The sequence below is a fragment of the Pseudovirgaria hyperparasitica genome, assembly GCF_010093815.1.
Source record: "Pseudovirgaria hyperparasitica strain CBS 121739 unplaced genomic scaffold EJ05scaffold_6, whole genome shotgun sequence".
Lineage (NCBI taxonomy): Eukaryota > Fungi > Ascomycota > Dothideomycetes > Acrospermales > Acrospermaceae > Pseudovirgaria > Pseudovirgaria hyperparasitica.
This window is the reverse complement of record NW_022985554.1, coordinates 148,338-165,738: the sequence shown is the minus strand read 5'-3', so window position 1 is coordinate 165,738 and position 17,401 is coordinate 148,338. Positions and strand designations below refer to the sequence as shown.

Below are 17,401 nucleotides of genomic sequence, written 5' to 3'. Positions count from 1 at the left end.
CACGAAACCCGTGTTAGGAGATAAAATGATTAGGCTATAATAAATTAGGGTTAGTAGCGTGTTGTTGAGTATCCAGATATCTTTTTACTGGGATATCAATGGATTAGATGGACTATTTTGAATGTCACTGACCACTGAACTAAACGGAACTGTTCATAGGGCTGATAGCCGTTCAAGTTGAAACTCGTCAACACAGTGGCGACAGCCGACTGTGACTTTACTGCAAGAATTTCCTGAGTCCTACAGTAGATATGTAGTCCATGATCCGCCATGAACATCACTTTAGATGCCGACCTTTAGAGGCACTCTTTCCACTCCTCTCCCATCCCTTTACTCCAATTTGCCTCATTCACCAGCCACATCAACAAACTTTCGAACTTCGTTGCCAGTCTCTTCTTCTCCTCTAAACTTGTTCCTATGCCCCTCAGGTGTATTGCTGCCGCAACCCCAGTCTTCCCACCAAAAGCTGCGGTCAAACCCAAGCCAATCACCGGACCGTTGAACGTGTCCACGACGCGAAAGTTGTCGAATGTATCTGTATCGTTCAACGTCAGTAACTCAGGCACCCAATTAAAGATCTGGTGACATAGAACTTCTGGGAGCAAATGTCCAGCGTCATTCAACCCATCCATGACTCCGTGCCAGGGCGCCTCAGCGTAGCGTATCGAATTGGTTTGGTCGTCTTGAATTCGCGCTAGGAAGGCGAGAAGTGTTTCATGATCACGTAAAGATATTAGGTTGATGACACTGGTCATGCATTGTCCTGCTACTTCTATGGGATCAAGTTGGGGGAGCTGTGCCATGGAGGCTGGAAGGAACGGGAAAGCTGTTCGTGCGGATTCCATATTTGAGAACAATGCATGGCTGTGGCCAGTTTGGGATACGTTGAGCAGTACCAACGCTGATTTGAAGATTGCGGATGGGGTCAACACGGGATTCCGTTTGCGGAGAGTGATGATACCGGGACAATCGAACGCGTATCTGTAGCCGTCATGAGAAGCGCGGGAATACATCCAAGACGAACGAGGGGGCCATAGTGCATTCCGATGAGCACTAAGGTCAGCAAGTTGTCGTATATGATACTTGGTAGCGGCTAAGGCTTGTGGCGAGTCACGAAATGAATAATAACAGTCGGCCCATAGCTTGTAATCGACGTGGGGATTGGGTGAAAGACCACCACAGACTCTTTCAATGTCTTCGAGTAATAGACGGCCATATGAAGCATCCAACATGGTATGGCTCGCTGATAGCTATTAGTCAAGGGTGACGAGTACGCCGATAGGAAAAACAGTTTTCAAGGTTATAGCGAAGGGAAGCTGCTTACCACGCAGAATGAAGCCTGCTAGACCACTTTCCTCGATAGTGTAGATGGTGAAGACGGCCATTGGGCCGGGAATTATGGCATGAGAGGGTGTAGGGTAATTGTGCACGATAGCTGCGAGGTCCGCCACAGTCTTAACAGAACCAGCCTGGAGTATAATGCGACTGAGGAGTGATGGTCTTGGACGCATAATAATGTGAAGAGCCAGCCGTCCCATATTAAGAGTGTCTGTATCCCGTATAAAGAATGAACGAAATAGAGGATGTACTTTCAAGAGTTTCTCGATAACTGCTCCAATATCGGCGGCCCGAAACTTCTTTGGTAGTATAGCAAAGTTCCATGTAAGCGAATCGACGATTCTCGCCTTTGAAATAACTTGATTAAAGTCATAAGCAGGTATAACATCCTCAACATCGTCCCAGCTGAGCCCTAAAGGAGTCAAAGTTCGTTCAACGAGCTGCTTTGTGTCCTCAAGAGACTCCTCACGTCCAGCTAAATGTGTCATATCATCGGCCAACGGAGGACCAGGCCTTTGTTTCGTGGCGATAACGGCGTTGCTGACATTGAATGGAGGACGTGAGTGGAGCAATTGCGCTTGTTGCTCAATGGTCGTGGTTGTCAATTCGACAAGTGTGATGTCACGTTCAACTTGCTTCCGAATCATACTACGGACACGCATTGCAGTTACGCTGTCCGCGAATTCTGTTACTAAAAGGTTCAGTGGTACATCAACGACGTCTAATCCGACAGCTCGAGCCCAGGTCTTCCGTAAAGTATCTTGGAGCTTAGCCAATGATATAGTTGGACCCATGATTTCTCTGTTGTCTGTTGGGAATGTGTAGTCACTGCTGAGCTTACGCCCACGATGCTGGGCGATGATAGCAGCGAGCGGTATTTTCTGTATCTTTCCCAGACTGGTCGTCGGATAAGTTGCCAAGCCAAGCTCTTCGAGGTGGTAAAACGTCTCGGGAACAAACATAGTACCCATGCGGTCGATTATGACATTCCTTACACGTTTCTGGGTCGCAGAATCTAGTACCTGTGCTGAAATAGCCACCAGCACTTGCCCAGCAGCCTCATCCGGTACCCCAGTTATCTGGATCTGACGTAAAGCAAGATCAGGTACTGTTGAAATAGCAGCTTCGACTGCCGCGGGCGAAATGTTCTCGGCGCCACGAATAAGCATTTCTTTGTACCGGCCAGAGATGAATAAAAAGTCCTCATCATCAATGAAAGCTTGATCTCCAGTGTTGAACCAAGATCTTCCATCAGAGTCCTTGTAGAAAGAGTCGCTGTTGAGGCCAATATAACCACGAACGATGTAAGGACCACTCGCGTGCAATTCTCCAGGGACGCCCCGGGGAACTGGATGGCGCTCCCCAGGAGCGCATATCTTAAGACAACTGCCATGTCTGGCTTTCCCACACGTCGTCAGTCCATTTCTCACTATGTCGGCAGATGACGAAACGCGACCCGTGGATGTGACGACGCCTTCGGTCATCCCAAAAACGTGTTCGACGTTTGGAGTTCCCAGACCGTTATAGGCCAGTTCTATATCTCTGATAGTCGGAGCAGCACCACCCAATGTGATAGATTCCAGGGAATGTACCTTTGGAAGTCCTGCAGCGGCCGCAACAACGCCTTGAAGTGCTGCCGGTACCAGTAACAAGAGCGTGCATCTCTCTATAGTCGACATCTTAAGAAGAAGATCGGGATCGAAACTAGGTCCAGGATGCATGATCATACCACCTTCGCTTAGGGTATGAAGCATATAATGCATTGCAGCCATGTGGTTGTTTGGCAAGGCATGACAAACTATAGTGTCTGGTCTATGGGTTACCTCGTTACCTATTTTCCATTGCATGTAGGTTGCTCTTAGAATATCTTGGTCCAGCAAACAGCCTGGATTATTGTGTCATTTATATACTTCACACCGTCGTCACTAACTGACCTTTAGGTAAGGATGTAGTTCCACTGGTGAACATGACAAGACTGTGCAGATTTGAAGATTCAAAGCCGTCATCATGTTTGTTGAGTCCAGCTCCCGGTCCAGCACTGGTCACGTTACGAGTGACTGATTCATCTTAGAGATCGACTTACTTGGGTTGACACAGTTGTTCGAATGGCACCCAATCCGACGATGTTGACACTCCGACTACACATTTCAAAGTTGATTCAGGGATGGCGAGCACGTCGACCTTTTCCATCGTGTCACTCCCCGCAATTATGACTGCCCCTTCAGAGCTAGGCCCTACAGATAACATTGTTCGTAACATGTGATCAACCTTTGGTCCATAAGTATTATTTTGTGCTCTGAAAATAGAGCTCTTCACTACTCACCTCCGCCACATTGGTCAAGTTTTTTGGGTTGATTGGTACAAAAGAACACCCTAACGCGTCAGCAGCCCAGAAACAAATCATATATTCAGCGACATTTGGAAGAAAGGTTACGATAGAGGTTCCGCAGGAGATTCCGTGGGCTCTGAGCCCAGACGCAAATCTATCGACGCATTGTTTGAAGACTGTGTACGACCAACGTAGCCAAGGCTTCTCGCGGTACTCGTCGGCGTCCAAAGGAATGCTGCACATGCCAAAGAGATCCGACGATTGGTGAGGACAAGAAAGTGCGACATGGTCAGGATACAATGCTACAGCTTGCCTGAAGAAGCTGCCGATGGTTGGAAGGATGTCTGGCAAGGGCGCCGCTCGGACGAGGCTCTCATTGCTTGCCATGATGATGAAGCTGAATGGGACAGTATTCGCATTACTGTGCTGACCACAGTCGGAGCGGAGCTTTTAAGACTGTGGTTTAGATGGACGTATCGCAGGCCGCCAATAAGACACTAGGTAAAGCCATAGTGGCGACCAATCGCGTGTATCTGCTCATCCAAGTGCTTATGTTGCCCCAAGGCGTGCAAGCAGAGAGAGAGGCTTGACTCTCGGTTTTGATCAAATAGCAAGTGTCGCATAGAAAGCGCATACCTGATGGTGATACTTTGTTGATCTAGGTAGCTTCAACAGCCATTTCGGCTTGGCATCCAAGACTGAAGCTGAAGTGTGTTAGCCAAGAAATCGGCATTAGACAAGTAAACAGTGCAGACGCCATAAGGACTAAGGAGCGGGCCTGACGCCGTTTGCGGAGCTGACAATCCATTCCCCCTGACATCCCGCAGGTAAAGGAAGGGCTGAAAACGGCTAGGCTGCTTTGGGTTGGCCTGACCCAGGTTCAGGAGGACCACGCGATTGACATCTCTCTAGACTCTCGGGTGCATTGAAAAATAATCTGTCCGTCTTCAGCTTTCCAAACACTACAACCAGTACGGACTCGCCCTTCTCCTCTTCCATACTTCTCTGCCATGCTGTCGTTTGACCCTTGACACTCGTTATGCCTACCTTCACACCAACGCCGGCCCTGTCCGGCGCTCTTTCGCGCATGGCTCGAAGGCCTGCACGATTCATTCTTGTCGTCTTCGTCATACTTTCCACGACCGTTCTCTTCTTGTTCTGGAGTAGAGACCCTCCACCGCCCCGGATACCATTCTACGACTGGCAGCCTCGTGCTCTGTTTCCACCGCTATCCCCTACCGCTGTCGAGAATAGCAATGCTGACTTCTGTTCGAACTTTCCTTCGCACCTACTCGACCGCATCCAAATCGTGTTACGGACAGGTTCTGGAGAGCACGAACGGATTGCATCTCAGCTTACGACTGTCTCCTCCTGTATCCACAATCTTATTGTCGTGTCTGATCTTGAAGAGCGGCGCGGGAAGCACGACTTTATCGATGTCCTCGCTGACCTCCCTCAGTCCTACCGTGTAGACAACCCTGACTTTGACGCATATGCCCTCCAGAAGGCTGCTGCACAAGCCGGAGAAGAGATGCAATACACAGGGGAAGGCTGGAAGCTGGATAAATTCAAGTTTCTGCCGATGGTGGAGAAGGCACATGCATTGAAGCCAAACGCGGAGTGGTACATCTTTATCGAGACGGACAGCTACATCTTCTGGGATACTATGTTTCGACTTCTGTCGCAATATGATCCTACCGACCAGCATCTTATCGGGGCCCCAGTCGCGGGCTCAAAGGCGGGCCACTTCCCCTATGGCGGCGCCGGCTTCGTCATGTCGAAAGGGCTCATGAAGAAGTATTTGCGTCCAAGCATTTTTGATCGATCGATACCAAGCGAACAATATGAGCAATGGGCCAGAGAAGAATGCTGCGGGGACATTATATTGGCCAACGTGATATATGACAGGACAGGCGTCACCATGAAAAGATTATGGCCAACCTTTAATGGAGAGGAGTTCATCAAGGTGCAAGTTGATCGGCGCACTTGGTGTGTACCGCTCCTGGCGATGCATCGTTTGTCGAGTCAGCAGATGAACGACACATGGCATTGGGAGAGAACGAGATATGATGACCAGGTATGCCCGCCGCTACTTTTTTTGCCCCAGCCATCCAACTAATACTGCATATAGAAGCCTGTTCTACATTCCACCCTACTCTATCACCGACAGGGCAAGCTTTTCGAGGAAAGCACCCGCGATTTCTGGGATAACCTGTCCGACACGGATTCTCCAAACGGCCTCGGGCACACGTCATCCGTAGCATGCAGGGTTGCGTGCGAAAACGATTTCAACTGCTTCCAATGGTCATACACAATGCGACGATGTCGGTTCGGATGGGGTATTAAATACGGGCATGCTGTAGAGGACAAGCGCGAGCATTTCTTATCTGGGTGGGATATAAAGAAGATCAAGAAGATGGGCTTCGACTTTAGAGAAGAAGGCGCAACAGGTTGTGAGAAGGCAACGTGGGAGACACCAGAGACGTATTGATCCCTCAACCCCTCGTTTCGAAAAGGATCTTGGAAGTATATACGGGTGTGTCTGACGCTGGTCAACGACCCTGATGATCTGATGAAAGGAAGATCGCAGGCTGAACAGTATCGGCTTCAATAGCTGCGAGTCTAAGTCAGAGCCTCCCATCCACACAATATCGGCCGCGCCGAACCTGGCATGCGCGCGTCTCTTCCGCGCTTGTCGTCTGTTCCGGACAGAGTCTTTCGCATTAAAGCGCTCCACATACAGCCAGCCTACATCACATCACATCACATGACATATCATGACCCGAACCATAAAAGCAAGTCTCGGCAACCGGTTCTTCGACCAGACATATAACCAGATCCACCACGCCCCAGAACGGAACTTTTTATCTGCGAATTAGCGTCTTTTCTTCTTCAGACCCCTCCTGCCTACCATTCTACGCGATGACATATCCATCAACCACCAAATTCTTCGTATATCATCACAGGGCTTTTTCAGGGCCTTTTCTCGTTTTCGGCAATCAATAAATAACATAGGGCGCTGTCTGAATTTGTTGCTCTCAATTAATTTCAGGAGTATATTATACATATACATATTATGAGGAATCTCGGACTTTCTGTAACGGCTGAACGCGGAACGCTTGGCTGGCGCCCACAAGACGAGGGCGCAGGTGTCTTCTTTTTGACAAGGGGCGTTTTATCACGGCTGGAAAAGATTTTCTTCAGAACATGAGAGGAAGGTAGGGAAGGGTTTGAGAGGGACAAGGGGTTGGCGGGGGTAAAAGGGGGGAAGGAAGGCGATAGTTGTGTTCGCCGGCGACGACGACGACGACGACGACGATAACTTCCCGTGTCCATATTTGATACCCGGGAAAAAGCCCCCTTGGATAATGTTAATAGAACTCTTGTCATATGTAGTCCATGTCAATGAGACAAGGGGCAAAAAAGGGAGGACGCATAATGTACGGCTCTCTTTTTCTCTTCCTACTAAAGATCTGCAATTCTCCAACCACACATTGCTCTTTACTCCTGCGTAGTTACCTCTGTCTCCCCTCTCTCTACTTTGGTCTTCTCTCGGTCGTCTTGCTCCCACATTGTCAGCCCGTCATTTTGTGCATATAGTGTGCCTTGTCGCGGGCTTTATAGCCTGTGGAGGAGACAAGAATGTTGGGAGAGAAAAAGAAGAAGAAGAATGGAGAAGGAAGAACGAAAGAGTAGGCAACTATGCTTCTTTCCTCTCCAAGTCTGTGAATGATGAGAACAGATGGTGTTGCAATAGAGAGACGTTTGGGTGCGGTTCTGGTTGGAATGAAGCTTGGTATAGAGTGGTCAGGGTGATATGACGAGCATTATAAAGGTAATTAGATCGGTATTAATCACGTGTTGGAGGAAAATATGAGGCAAACGAGTAAGGTTCAAGACGACAATGCAATGGGGCTACGGTTGATGGACAAGCTAAGAGCATGTATGGATCGTCCAGGGAATTTGCGATGTCCTCCAGTGTTTGACCCCTTATTGCCCAAGTAGTCATTGATCCATGACTTCAGCTGCGTCTGCATCTCCACAAATGTTGTATGCTTACTTCCAAGGAGGGGGTTGGATATTGGTGTTAGGTCGTCAAACACCTACTCGGTCTCCGTCGCTTCGCCCTCATCCTCGCTGTCGAAGCCATCGACCTTGATACTACCTCCATCAGAACCACTGATGAGCTCGTTGTACTTGTCCACACTCTCAATGCCGGCGGCAAATTTCGACCAAGCATTACGCTTCTTTTGCTGCTTCAACTTCTGGGGGTCGAGTAACGTGTACCCCTGAAGAGCTTCTTGCTGTGTACGAAGTCCGTCGGAATACTTGCTCGAAGATCCACCCATAATATCCCGCTCAGGAAACAGACTACCGTGATGCATCATTGAAGGCAGACTAGGCCGGCCACCTTCAAAATGAGTGGCGGTGTTGATGTGAGCGTAGCGCTGATTATAGCCGAATGGATCCGTGAGCTGGCTTCTCTCGTATTCCACCTTCCTTTGCTCTTGACCAGACTCCCAGTCGGAAGGTTTGCTGCTTTCGTAGGTCCAGACGTTGTGTCTGATGCTCTCGGTCGACGTGGGCACGAGCTCATCGTCCTTGTCTAGCGAATATCCCACGACCTTTTGAACAGGTATGTCCGGGTGCTTTCCCTCGTTGGCTTGGATAAAACCTGCGGAGAATTGGTTAACTGCTTCACGATAGTTCTCAGTCTTCGAGATTCTGCATCTAGTTCCGGCGGCTTCGGCGTGGCCCATAAGAGCCGCAGCAGTCTTGAACCATTTGAAGCAACAAGGACATCGGTATTCAATCGCTCGATGAGATGTCTGGATGTGATGGACCAGATCGCTAGGCAAGTAAGACTTATGGTTGCATGGGTTAAATGGGCACTCATAAAACTCCATCACAGCATTAAAGAATGCTTCAGCTTTGAACCGCTCGCTTGACGGATCCCAATAACGGTCCTTGAAAAGATTGGATCCATTCTGGCGAGCGTAGCCTATATCCGCCTGTCGTTTACCTTCAAGCCAGTCATGGTCGACTGGCGTAGGTCTTGATTCCGGAAAGAGCGTTTTGGATGCACCGGTCTGGCTACCCCAGGGCTTCTGAGAACCATCGTCGTCATCGATGGTAGAAACTGTGGAAGAAGCAGCTTTACTTGAGAGGGCAGCGCTGCTCGAAATTGACATGCCTGAAAAGCTGTCTAGACCAGAAGTCCCAGTCGAAGATTGAAGAGAGGGATACTGCGATCGGGTACTATTGCAGGTTGGTTTCTTCTCTGGTTGCAACGAGGCAATTTTGGGATGTCCAGAAGCTTCATCTGCTTCGAGAATATTGTGTCCCTGTAGAAGGCAGACACCTCCTCCTTCGTCCAAGTCTACAGCTGCTAGAATGTGGTTAGGCCCTGGAAGAACACTAGGTTTGTCTCTCAAGACTGAATCAATAATCATCTTTTGCTGCATGTGACCAGCGAATTCTTGCGGGGTTATAACCGCGCAGTGGCCTTGCTCAAGGTGATTGACCATGGAGGCAGCTCGGTCAAACATGTCACCACAACCGATACACTTGAGGTTTTGCTTCGGAGGATGGTCCTGATGGCCAATTATCAGTGAGGCACTGTATGAAATATCTTATGTTGGATACGGATTGGTATCTTGACTTACCAATTGGACATGCCTCTTGATGCCATGAATGCTCTTGAACTCGATACCACAGAAGTTACACGCGTAGTGCAGGGGAGAACTGATTCGATGCTTTACAAGCGTCTCCCAATCTTTGAAGGCAGCGTGGCACTTTCGACAGTAGAAGTGATCTTTCTCCATGTGCTTCTCGAAGAACTTGAGCTCGTCTTTTACCGTGCAGTTGGCAACAAGACATTCCCATCTCGTGTACTTGTCAGGCTTATCCGTCGGGAGGTGGAGGTGAGCAATGTGAGAGCCATTGGCGCAGATGCTGCAAGGTGGACCTTTATCCACATGGACATACACACATGAGCAGACGTCACACCTGTCTGGATTCTTCATGGTAACTTGAGGAGCCGATTGGTCTCGCGGGGGCTGATATGTTGATAAGGCGTCAAATGAACGAGGTAGGAGGGCTTGGTGTGAGTTAAGACTGGAAAACATATGAAAGACTTGAACCGTGCACGGGCTCAGCTAGGCAGTGTTTGACTCGATCCTGGATTGAGAGTGAACAAACTTGAGGCTATAGTAGTTCGAAGTGCGGGGTTATCAGTGTGTCGTTCGTTGTTGCCCATGTAAGCTCCAGAGTCACAACTTGAATCGATACCGAGCAGTTAGGAGTGAATTGAGGCTATAAAGAACGATGCACAATAGCGTACCTATCACCTTGTAATCTACTAAAGAACAGCGACAATCTTATGCTACGAAGGCATTGCTGTCTCGGTCTACATGAATCCTCTAACCTTACTTAAGTTAACCTTAAGACTAAGGAACTCGGAGTATGTTCGAAATTTACTTATCGAGACTTGAAATTGAGTTGAGATGTTCACGGTTATGGACGTGAACAAAGAGTACGAATGTCAAAAATTTAGTTGCACGTTGCATAAGACGGAACGAGAATGACCAAGGGAAACACCTTGAAAGTTGAACGCAATAGAACTAATGTGGATTTTCCCCTGAGCTCCATATACCAAAGTGTTCAACACGTATGTAGAGGGGCGCTACCGCCCTGTGTCCAGGTTGACGTTAGCAACTACCTTACTACTAACCATGGATCCAAACAGGGTAGATAAAGCTTTCATATAGCACGTCTCGATGAGACGAGTAATTTTTTCCCAAATAGAGAGTACAGATAGGGTAAGTATAGCGTTGCAAGACGTGGTTGTACGTAATGTGATGTGACGCGAGATATTCTCGACACTCCGGCGGAATATGCGATATAGAAGTGGTTATGGAGGCTGGAGAAGCCATACATGGCAAGGATTTTGGGGCTCGACAGATCTGCTTCCCGTCAGTTTATCTCTTGAAGAGCGCATCTTTGATACGATGACAGTGTGATTACATCACAATAATCCCCTCAGCAAGAGTGACTTCAGAGGAGTGGCTCGCGGGTGCTTGTGGCCGCTGTTGATTGTAAGTGAATGGATATGGAAGAATGTCTAGGCGACGTGCCAGCAGTAACGAGTTTCTTCACAAGTTTAATAAAGCTGCCCTTGCGCTTGCGGCGACGCGATTGCTCAGTGACTTCTTCACCGTGGTGCTGTTCGGGGCTTTCGCTCGTGGTAATCTTTGTAAGACACTCTTGGGACGAAGCTTGAGCTGTAGAATTGGTTAAGTGCACATTCATGGTTGTCCTTTGATCACGACTTACACTCGTTTGGCCGGGTGTAGAATTCAGCTTGTAGTCTCTCGCGTATTGCGCGCTTACGTTCAGCCATGGTCGCAACACATTCACCACCGGCGAAGCGTGGGGACGCGAAGCTACGGTCGGGGCTGTCAGGTTCACCCCAGCCGATCTGGGAGATTCGTCTGGTTGGTGGGAACGAAGGGAGGTCGAAGTAGCTTGTGGACGAAGACGGCGACAATAGATACGAGGGAGAGCCAGGGGTGGTCGAGGTATCGTCGGTAGACATAGTATTGGTCCTGTGACGGCTTAGGCCTGGTTCGCCATCTCTGGATGCGTTGAACTCCATTTGTAAATGATATTCTCAGTTACAGATATCACAATAGTAGACAAGGGGAAAAGGTTGTAAGAGGGATGCTATCAATAGGGACACCCATCTTTGTATGAACGACAGCTTATCAGCCAGTCTCAATGGGACATGGGACGTGCGTATAGATACTGCTACCTCAAAACGTGGCAACTAGGATAGGTAAGTATATGGAGAGATGAGTGATACGACTGGATATGTGAAGTGAACAACAGAGGATGTTAGTTGTTGCTGCTCCATTCAAGAGCTTCCAGAAACGAAAACAGCGCTTAGACTAACTTGGAATAACACTTCTAGACATATATGAAAAGGCGACGTGAAGAACACAAACAGAGGGGGATCAGACGAATAAAAGAATATAAAAGCCGGGACGTTTACTAGTTCTAACACAGTATAAAATCTGGTAAGTGGTCATAGCTCTACATTTTTATGTGACGAAAGTTGTTCTAAACAACCTTCACAACTCATATCTAACTAAAATCTGGTGTATGGAAGCCTGTGCTGCTCAGTAAAGTTCATTCGAAGGCTAAGCAGACTCACCATTTGCCTCTGAGGGTAATCTTGACCCAGTCGCCCTTGTCATCAGTTTCCTTTTCTACCTTTGTTGAAAACGAGATGGCGCTCATGATGCCGTCACCGAATTTCTCGTTTAGCACGGCCTTGTAGGCGTAACCGTAGTTCTGAACGATTTCGTACAGACGGTAGATGAGAGGGTCCTTGGGAGGCATGTCAACAGCCCTGCCACGATCTGGGAGACCACTCATTTGATCCTGGAGGATGGCTTCTGGGATCTGGAGGACCTTTGCGAGCACCTCGATATCCTTTGGCGAGGCATTGGCCTGACCGTAAAAAAGAGCAGCAATGGCAACCTCGTCACGGCCGACTTCCTTGGCAATGTCGGCAAACGACAGATTCAGCTTCTTCTTGGCCTCGAAAACAGTTGGGCACCATACGGGGAGACGAGGGATGAGAGAAGCCTATGTGAATTGTCAGCTTCCATGGTCACTTGAGCTTGGGATCGGCAAAGCCACATCAAGGGTAGCAAGTGCAGGAGCTGCTGTTGCGTCGGCCATGTTGGAAGAAGGCTGAGTGACTATGCGGCGAAAGGGTTGATATGCGACGATACGAGGAGCCTGTTTGATGAATAAAGTAGATGACGAAGCCAAGGAATGAGATGCAAAGCGGGTAAAGAGAGGCATCGTGGTAACAATGGAGGAGTGGAGGACTTTTATAGAGTCGAGAAGCGGCCGAGCGGGTCGAACGAAAGACTTATCCGGGATATAACTGATTACAGTAATTAAGTGCTACAGGTTGCAAGTCAATCGATTGATTCGATTAGTCGAGAACGGCGCGATTGATATGAGATGAGTGGTGATTGTGACTGTGATTGTGACTACGACCTAATTATCTTCAACGATCTCCCCTCAAGCCATGAAGTAGCAAAGCGGTATTAATGACGGCGATGATAGGCAAAAACGAAGCGAAGTTGGGCGTGGCTCCGCTTGGCTGACGAGAAGAGGGACTGACTGCCTACGTAGCTGTCTATCACGATCCATGAGATCCGGTCACAATGATGGATTCGTCTACTGGTTAGCTATTGACCTATGTAACTACTTGGTAACGTCAGTGATTGATGCATGTTGCAATCTCTTGTATGTCTATGTGGATGGAGCCAGTATGGTGTTGATGTCGACGACTTTGGGCACCCTGATAGCTGCTTGATGGCGGGGCAGAGAGGGGCAGTTCAGCTTGTGGCACTCGCTGGCACCTTGTCCGTCCTTCCAGGCATGCGTCTAGAGGTACTAGGTGATTACTGTAATTAGTTCATCTTCGCAATACCATCACCAGCAACCTTGATAACTAGTCCACCACCGATCTCCTCAAGCGTGCCCGACTTTCTATCCGCGCTTTGCTCTCAATGGCTCAATAAGCCCTTATCTATACACGCCAAGACTTTCTCATCATGTCGCGACACAGCGATCATGATGATAATCTGGCCTATGGCGAATTCCACGGAGATGCCCAGTCAACGGACGGCGAACGAGGCTTTATCGGTGATGTGGGAAGACGCTTCTTCGGCGGAGGCAAGAAGCCTCAGCAGGGCGATACAGTATGCTGCAACCGCTCTTGAACGTCAACAATGACCCAATGCTTACGATGATGCTATGTAGAGTGTCACTCAGCAATACCAACCTCACCTAGCATATGGCGAGCAGCCAGGCCCAGAGAAACCTTCAGGAGGCATGTCCTCGTTATTTGACAAAGCCCACGGCCTTGTCCATGGTCTAGGCTCAGAAGTGAAAGAGAGACTGTCTAATAATCAACAAAGGCCAACGAGCGGAGCACCTGCTAACCCCAGCACCGACTCGACCACGGGCAATCGCTTCAACAGTTTTGCACCGGAGCGAACTGGCGGAAATGATATAAAGTGGTATGTTGACGGCTGTGGCTACATGTGGGCAGTTTCGGTGGCTCTGGAACGTGCTAGGGAATCAATCTGGATTCTCGATTGTCGGTTACCTTTCAATAGGACTTATGCAATGGCTGACATTTCCAGGGTGGCTCTCACCTGAGCTATATCTCAGACGCCCTCCAGCAAAGAATCAGCAATACCGGGTAGACCGCATGCTCAAAGCGGCCGCAGAAAGAGGTGTGAAAGTCAACATTATAGTCTATAAAGAGGTCAGTCAACGAGTGCCCGCCAAGTTGTGTATGCTAATCATTTTAAAAGGTCACCCAAGCTCTCACCCGTAAGTTGCTGAATCCCACGCTGCCCGATTACCTCCACTCCCTACTTCCTAAAACCACCGATCGTATTACTAAATTCATATCGCGGGTGGGCTTGGATGTCATATTCAATTCCTTGGAACAATGGGAGAAGGACAATCCGCTGATAGCTCCCCCTCTCACAGTGTCCTCATCGCATACCAAACATGCACTCGAAGATTTGCATCCCAACATTGCTGTGTTCCGGCACCCCGACCATCTACCGGACCAAAAGGTTCTCACGTCGTCCTTTCTAAGCTCACTGCAGAACCTCTCTCTTTCAGCAGCCTCAATAGCAAAACTACCAGGACAAACCATAGAAGGAATATATGGGGTACACGAAGGCACAGTCCTCTATTGGGCGCATCATGAGAAACTTTGCCTTATCGATGGCCGCACTGCCTTCATGGGTGGACTTGACCTCTGCTACGGTCGCTGGGACACTAACCAGCACCCAATATCGGATGCCCACCCTGGGGATCTAGACAATATCGTCTTCCCTGGACAGGACTATAACAACGCCCGAATCATGGACTTCCAGGACGTTGTGAATTGGGAGAACAATAAATTGGATCGTACGAAAAGCTCGCGTATGGGATGGTCCGATGTGTCTCTTTGCTTGACAGGTCCCGCTGTGGAAGATTTGAAAAGCCACTTCAGTCAGCGTTGGAATTTTTTGTTCAAAGAGAAGTACTCCCACAAAGATCCTCGTTATGCTCTCCTTCCGGAGAGAGCTACAACTGTCAGCGCTACACCTCAAGGGCAGCAAAGAGACGTCGAAGGCGAAGAACGCGGTTTCGGCGGTGAAGGTGAACGTGGCATCTTCGGCCTCGCACAGAGTCATGGTCAGGATCAAGGCGGCCTGCGTGGGCAACTTCAGGATCGCTTGAATCAGGGCTTCCAGCATGTCGAGCACCGTATCGGAAGTCACTATGGCGTTTCACGGCCAACAAGCTCTCAAGGTCCAGGCGGGACATCTTGTCAGATCACAAGAAGTTGCGCCAAATGGAGCCACGGCGGTGGCCTCGAGGTAAGTATACTATCTAGGCCATGTCACACTTACTGACACGTCGCAGCACTCCATTCAGAACGCTTATTGCGAGGTAATTCGTAACAGCGAGCATTTTGTGTATATTGAGAACCAATTCTTCATCACTGCGACTGGCGACAAACAGAGGCCCATCAAAAACAAGATTGGTGAAGCCATGGTCGAACGTATTCTCAGAGCAGCAAGGAAAGGTGAAAAGTACAAAATGATCATTGTCATTCCAGCAGTCCCTGCCTTTGCAGGCGATCTCAAGTCCGACGATGCATTGAGCACGAGGGCCATTATGGAGTTTCAGTATGATTCGATCAATCGAGGGGGAAACAGTATCTACGAGAGGATCGCCCAACAGGGATTTAACCCGATGGAATACATCAGATTCTACAACCTTCGAAGCTATGATCGAATCAATGTCAGCGGCGTCATGGCGCAAGCTGAGAAACAGAGCGGTGTCAGGTATGAAGACGCCCGCAAGGAGCACGACGCGGCCTTTGGAGGCGTTTATGCATCAGACAACCAGACAACATACCAAGCTTATCGACCAGGAATGCCTGCAAACGGATCTGACCATACTGGGCCGGCGCAATACTCTCAGGAGAGTAATTACAAAAGTTACCAGTCACAGGCTCCGGCTAGTATTCCTGGTAATGTCCATGAAATGGACGGAAATTGCTCGCGCGGGTTGGGCGGGGACGCATACCAGCAGTATCAACAAGGGGCTCAGGGCATCTCTGATCGAAAGGGCTTGGCTGGTGGCAGGTGGGACAGCGTATCTGAGTGCTACATGCTTGGTGGTGAAGATATTCGCAATGTACCATGGGAACATGGTGCAATGGATGAGATTGACGCATTCGTGAGCGAAGAACTCTACGTCCATTCCAAGGTATGTCTCTACCAGCTTTGTAGGCGATTTGGCCAGCTGACATGTAAAAAGCTCCTCATCGCTGATGACCGAATTGTCATTTGTGGCTCAGCAAATCTTAACGATCGCTCTCAGCTGGGTGATCATGACTCTGAAATTGCAATCGTTGTCAACGATCCAACTCCAGTGGAGGGACTCATGGATGGCAGGCCGTGGCGAGGGTCGCGTTTTGCTTCAAGTCTGCGAAGACAGATCTTCCGAAAGCATCTTGGACTACTTAAGCCACAAGTCATGGATCACCCGGATCAGAATTATGAACCGATTGGGGTCCCAAACATCTACGACTGGGGCTCGTACGAAGATATCTTGGTGACTGATCCCTTATCTGACGAGTTCTTGAATTTCTGGAACCAGCGCGCCCGGGCCAATACTGATGCCTTTGGCCGCGTATTCCACCCCGTGCCTAGCGACTCGGTCCGAAATTGGAAGCAGTATGATGAGTACTACGAACGCTTCTTCCACGAACAGGACGGTGACAACAAAGAGAAGAAACCAAGTAAGTACAAGTGGGGACATGTTGTGGCGGAGGAATTCCCCCCTGGTGAACAGGGTGTCAAGGAAGTCAAGGAGATTCTCAGTACGATCAAGGGCACGTTGGTGGAGATGCCATTACTTTTCCTCAAGGAAGAGGACATTGCCAAGGAAGGTCTCGGCTTGAATGCCTTCACCGAAGAGGTCTATACTTGAGCCAAATGGTGGAAAGCATGCTGCATGTTGGGCAGGCCGACGTTGACACATGATGAGACTGGCTGGAGCAGCCATCCTTGGCTTGATGGTCTACGAGTAGCAGATACACAAATACCCACATCAAATCACACATAATCCTTGAAGTCTATGCGACGTTATAGATCACATCCTCGACTCTGCATGTTATGCGACTGAGCATACCAGCATCTGATTGCTGGATTGGGGCTAGTGTGGTGTTGGCGACATGGGGAACAATACTAAGAACGGTGCTCGAGCCAACGGGCTTGACAACAACATCCAAAGGATGGAACCATGACGACGATGAGGCCTTGGTCAAATCACCAGACCATCCCACCCTCCATTCCTCACGCTGATTTCAACCTTCATTCTCGACTAATGAGCTCAACACTAGGATGTATGGCGTTAGTTGCGGTACTGGAGCCTGATACGCCTGATTAAGGCAACTCTTCTACGAAACAGACATTATTGGTGGTATCACCCAAACAACAAGGCTGATCGTTACTTATCTTTTAGCCTCGCATTTGCATATGCTGCCTCACTCATTCCGTGTCGACAGCGGGCTCATACTTTGCCTTTCGCCACTGTCAATTTCGAGTCAACAATAACAGGCTCATGCGG

The 17,401-nt window shown here is 49.0% G+C and overlaps 6 protein-coding genes across 6 annotated transcripts; 2 read left to right on the top strand and 4 right to left on the bottom strand.

Annotated features, from left to right (window-relative positions):
* Window positions 1-114: 114 nt before the first annotated feature.
* On the bottom strand, window positions 115-4,232 carry EJ05DRAFT_537265 (acetyl-CoA synthetase-like protein). The gene is made up of 5 exons (XM_033749375.1): window positions 3,662-4,232; window positions 3,422-3,606; window positions 3,273-3,376; window positions 1,325-3,223; window positions 115-1,243 (listed from the first exon to the last, which is right to left on the bottom strand). The coding sequence occupies exons 1-5, from the start codon at window positions 4,052-4,054 to the stop codon at window positions 297-299; spliced, it is 3,528 nt and encodes a 1,175-aa protein (XP_033601319.1). The 5' UTR covers window positions 4,055-4,232; the 3' UTR covers window positions 115-296.
* Window positions 4,233-4,706: 474 nt separating this feature from the next.
* EJ05DRAFT_499303 (uncharacterized protein) lies at window positions 4,707-6,158 on the top strand (the record flags this gene model as incomplete). Its single annotated transcript, XM_033746812.1, has 2 exons — window positions 4,707-5,744; window positions 5,799-6,158. 2 exons carry the CDS (start codon window positions 4,707-4,709, stop codon window positions 6,156-6,158), a joined length of 1,398 nt encoding a protein of 465 aa, XP_033601318.1.
* Window positions 6,159-7,770: 1,612 nt separating this feature from the next.
* On the bottom strand, window positions 7,771-9,876 carry EJ05DRAFT_537263 (uncharacterized protein; the record flags this gene model as incomplete). Its single annotated transcript, XM_033749374.1, has 2 exons — window positions 9,334-9,876; window positions 7,771-9,261 (listed from the first exon to the last, which is right to left on the bottom strand). Exons 1-2 carry the CDS (start codon window positions 9,793-9,795, stop codon window positions 7,771-7,773), a joined length of 1,953 nt encoding a protein of 650 aa, XP_033601317.1. The 5' UTR covers window positions 9,796-9,876.
* Window positions 9,877-10,723: 847 nt separating this feature from the next.
* Window positions 10,724-11,264, bottom strand: EJ05DRAFT_484964 (uncharacterized protein; the record flags this gene model as incomplete). The annotated part of the gene is made up of 2 exons (XM_033745405.1): window positions 10,724-10,950; window positions 11,003-11,264. The coding sequence occupies 2 exons, from the start codon at window positions 11,262-11,264 to the stop codon at window positions 10,724-10,726; spliced, it is 489 nt and encodes a 162-aa protein (XP_033601316.1).
* A 298-nt stretch (window positions 11,265-11,562) lies between these two features.
* Window positions 11,563-12,971, bottom strand: EJ05DRAFT_475119 (Cyanase). The gene is made up of 3 exons (XM_033743740.1): window positions 12,374-12,971; window positions 11,883-12,319; window positions 11,563-11,838 (listed from the first exon to the last, which is right to left on the bottom strand). Exons 1-3 carry the CDS (start codon window positions 12,539-12,541, stop codon window positions 11,817-11,819), a joined length of 627 nt encoding a protein of 208 aa, XP_033601315.1. The 5' UTR covers window positions 12,542-12,971; the 3' UTR covers window positions 11,563-11,816.
* A 145-nt stretch (window positions 12,972-13,116) lies between these two features.
* On the top strand, window positions 13,117-16,855 carry EJ05DRAFT_324507 (phospholipase D/nuclease). The gene is made up of 5 exons (XM_033740780.1): window positions 13,117-13,452; window positions 13,514-13,853; window positions 13,900-14,024; window positions 14,074-15,138; window positions 15,185-16,855. Exons 1-5 carry the CDS (start codon window positions 13,306-13,308, stop codon window positions 16,760-16,762), a joined length of 3,255 nt encoding a protein of 1,084 aa, XP_033601314.1. The 5' UTR covers window positions 13,117-13,305; the 3' UTR covers window positions 16,763-16,855.
* The last annotated feature ends 546 nt before the right edge of the window (window positions 16,856-17,401 follow it).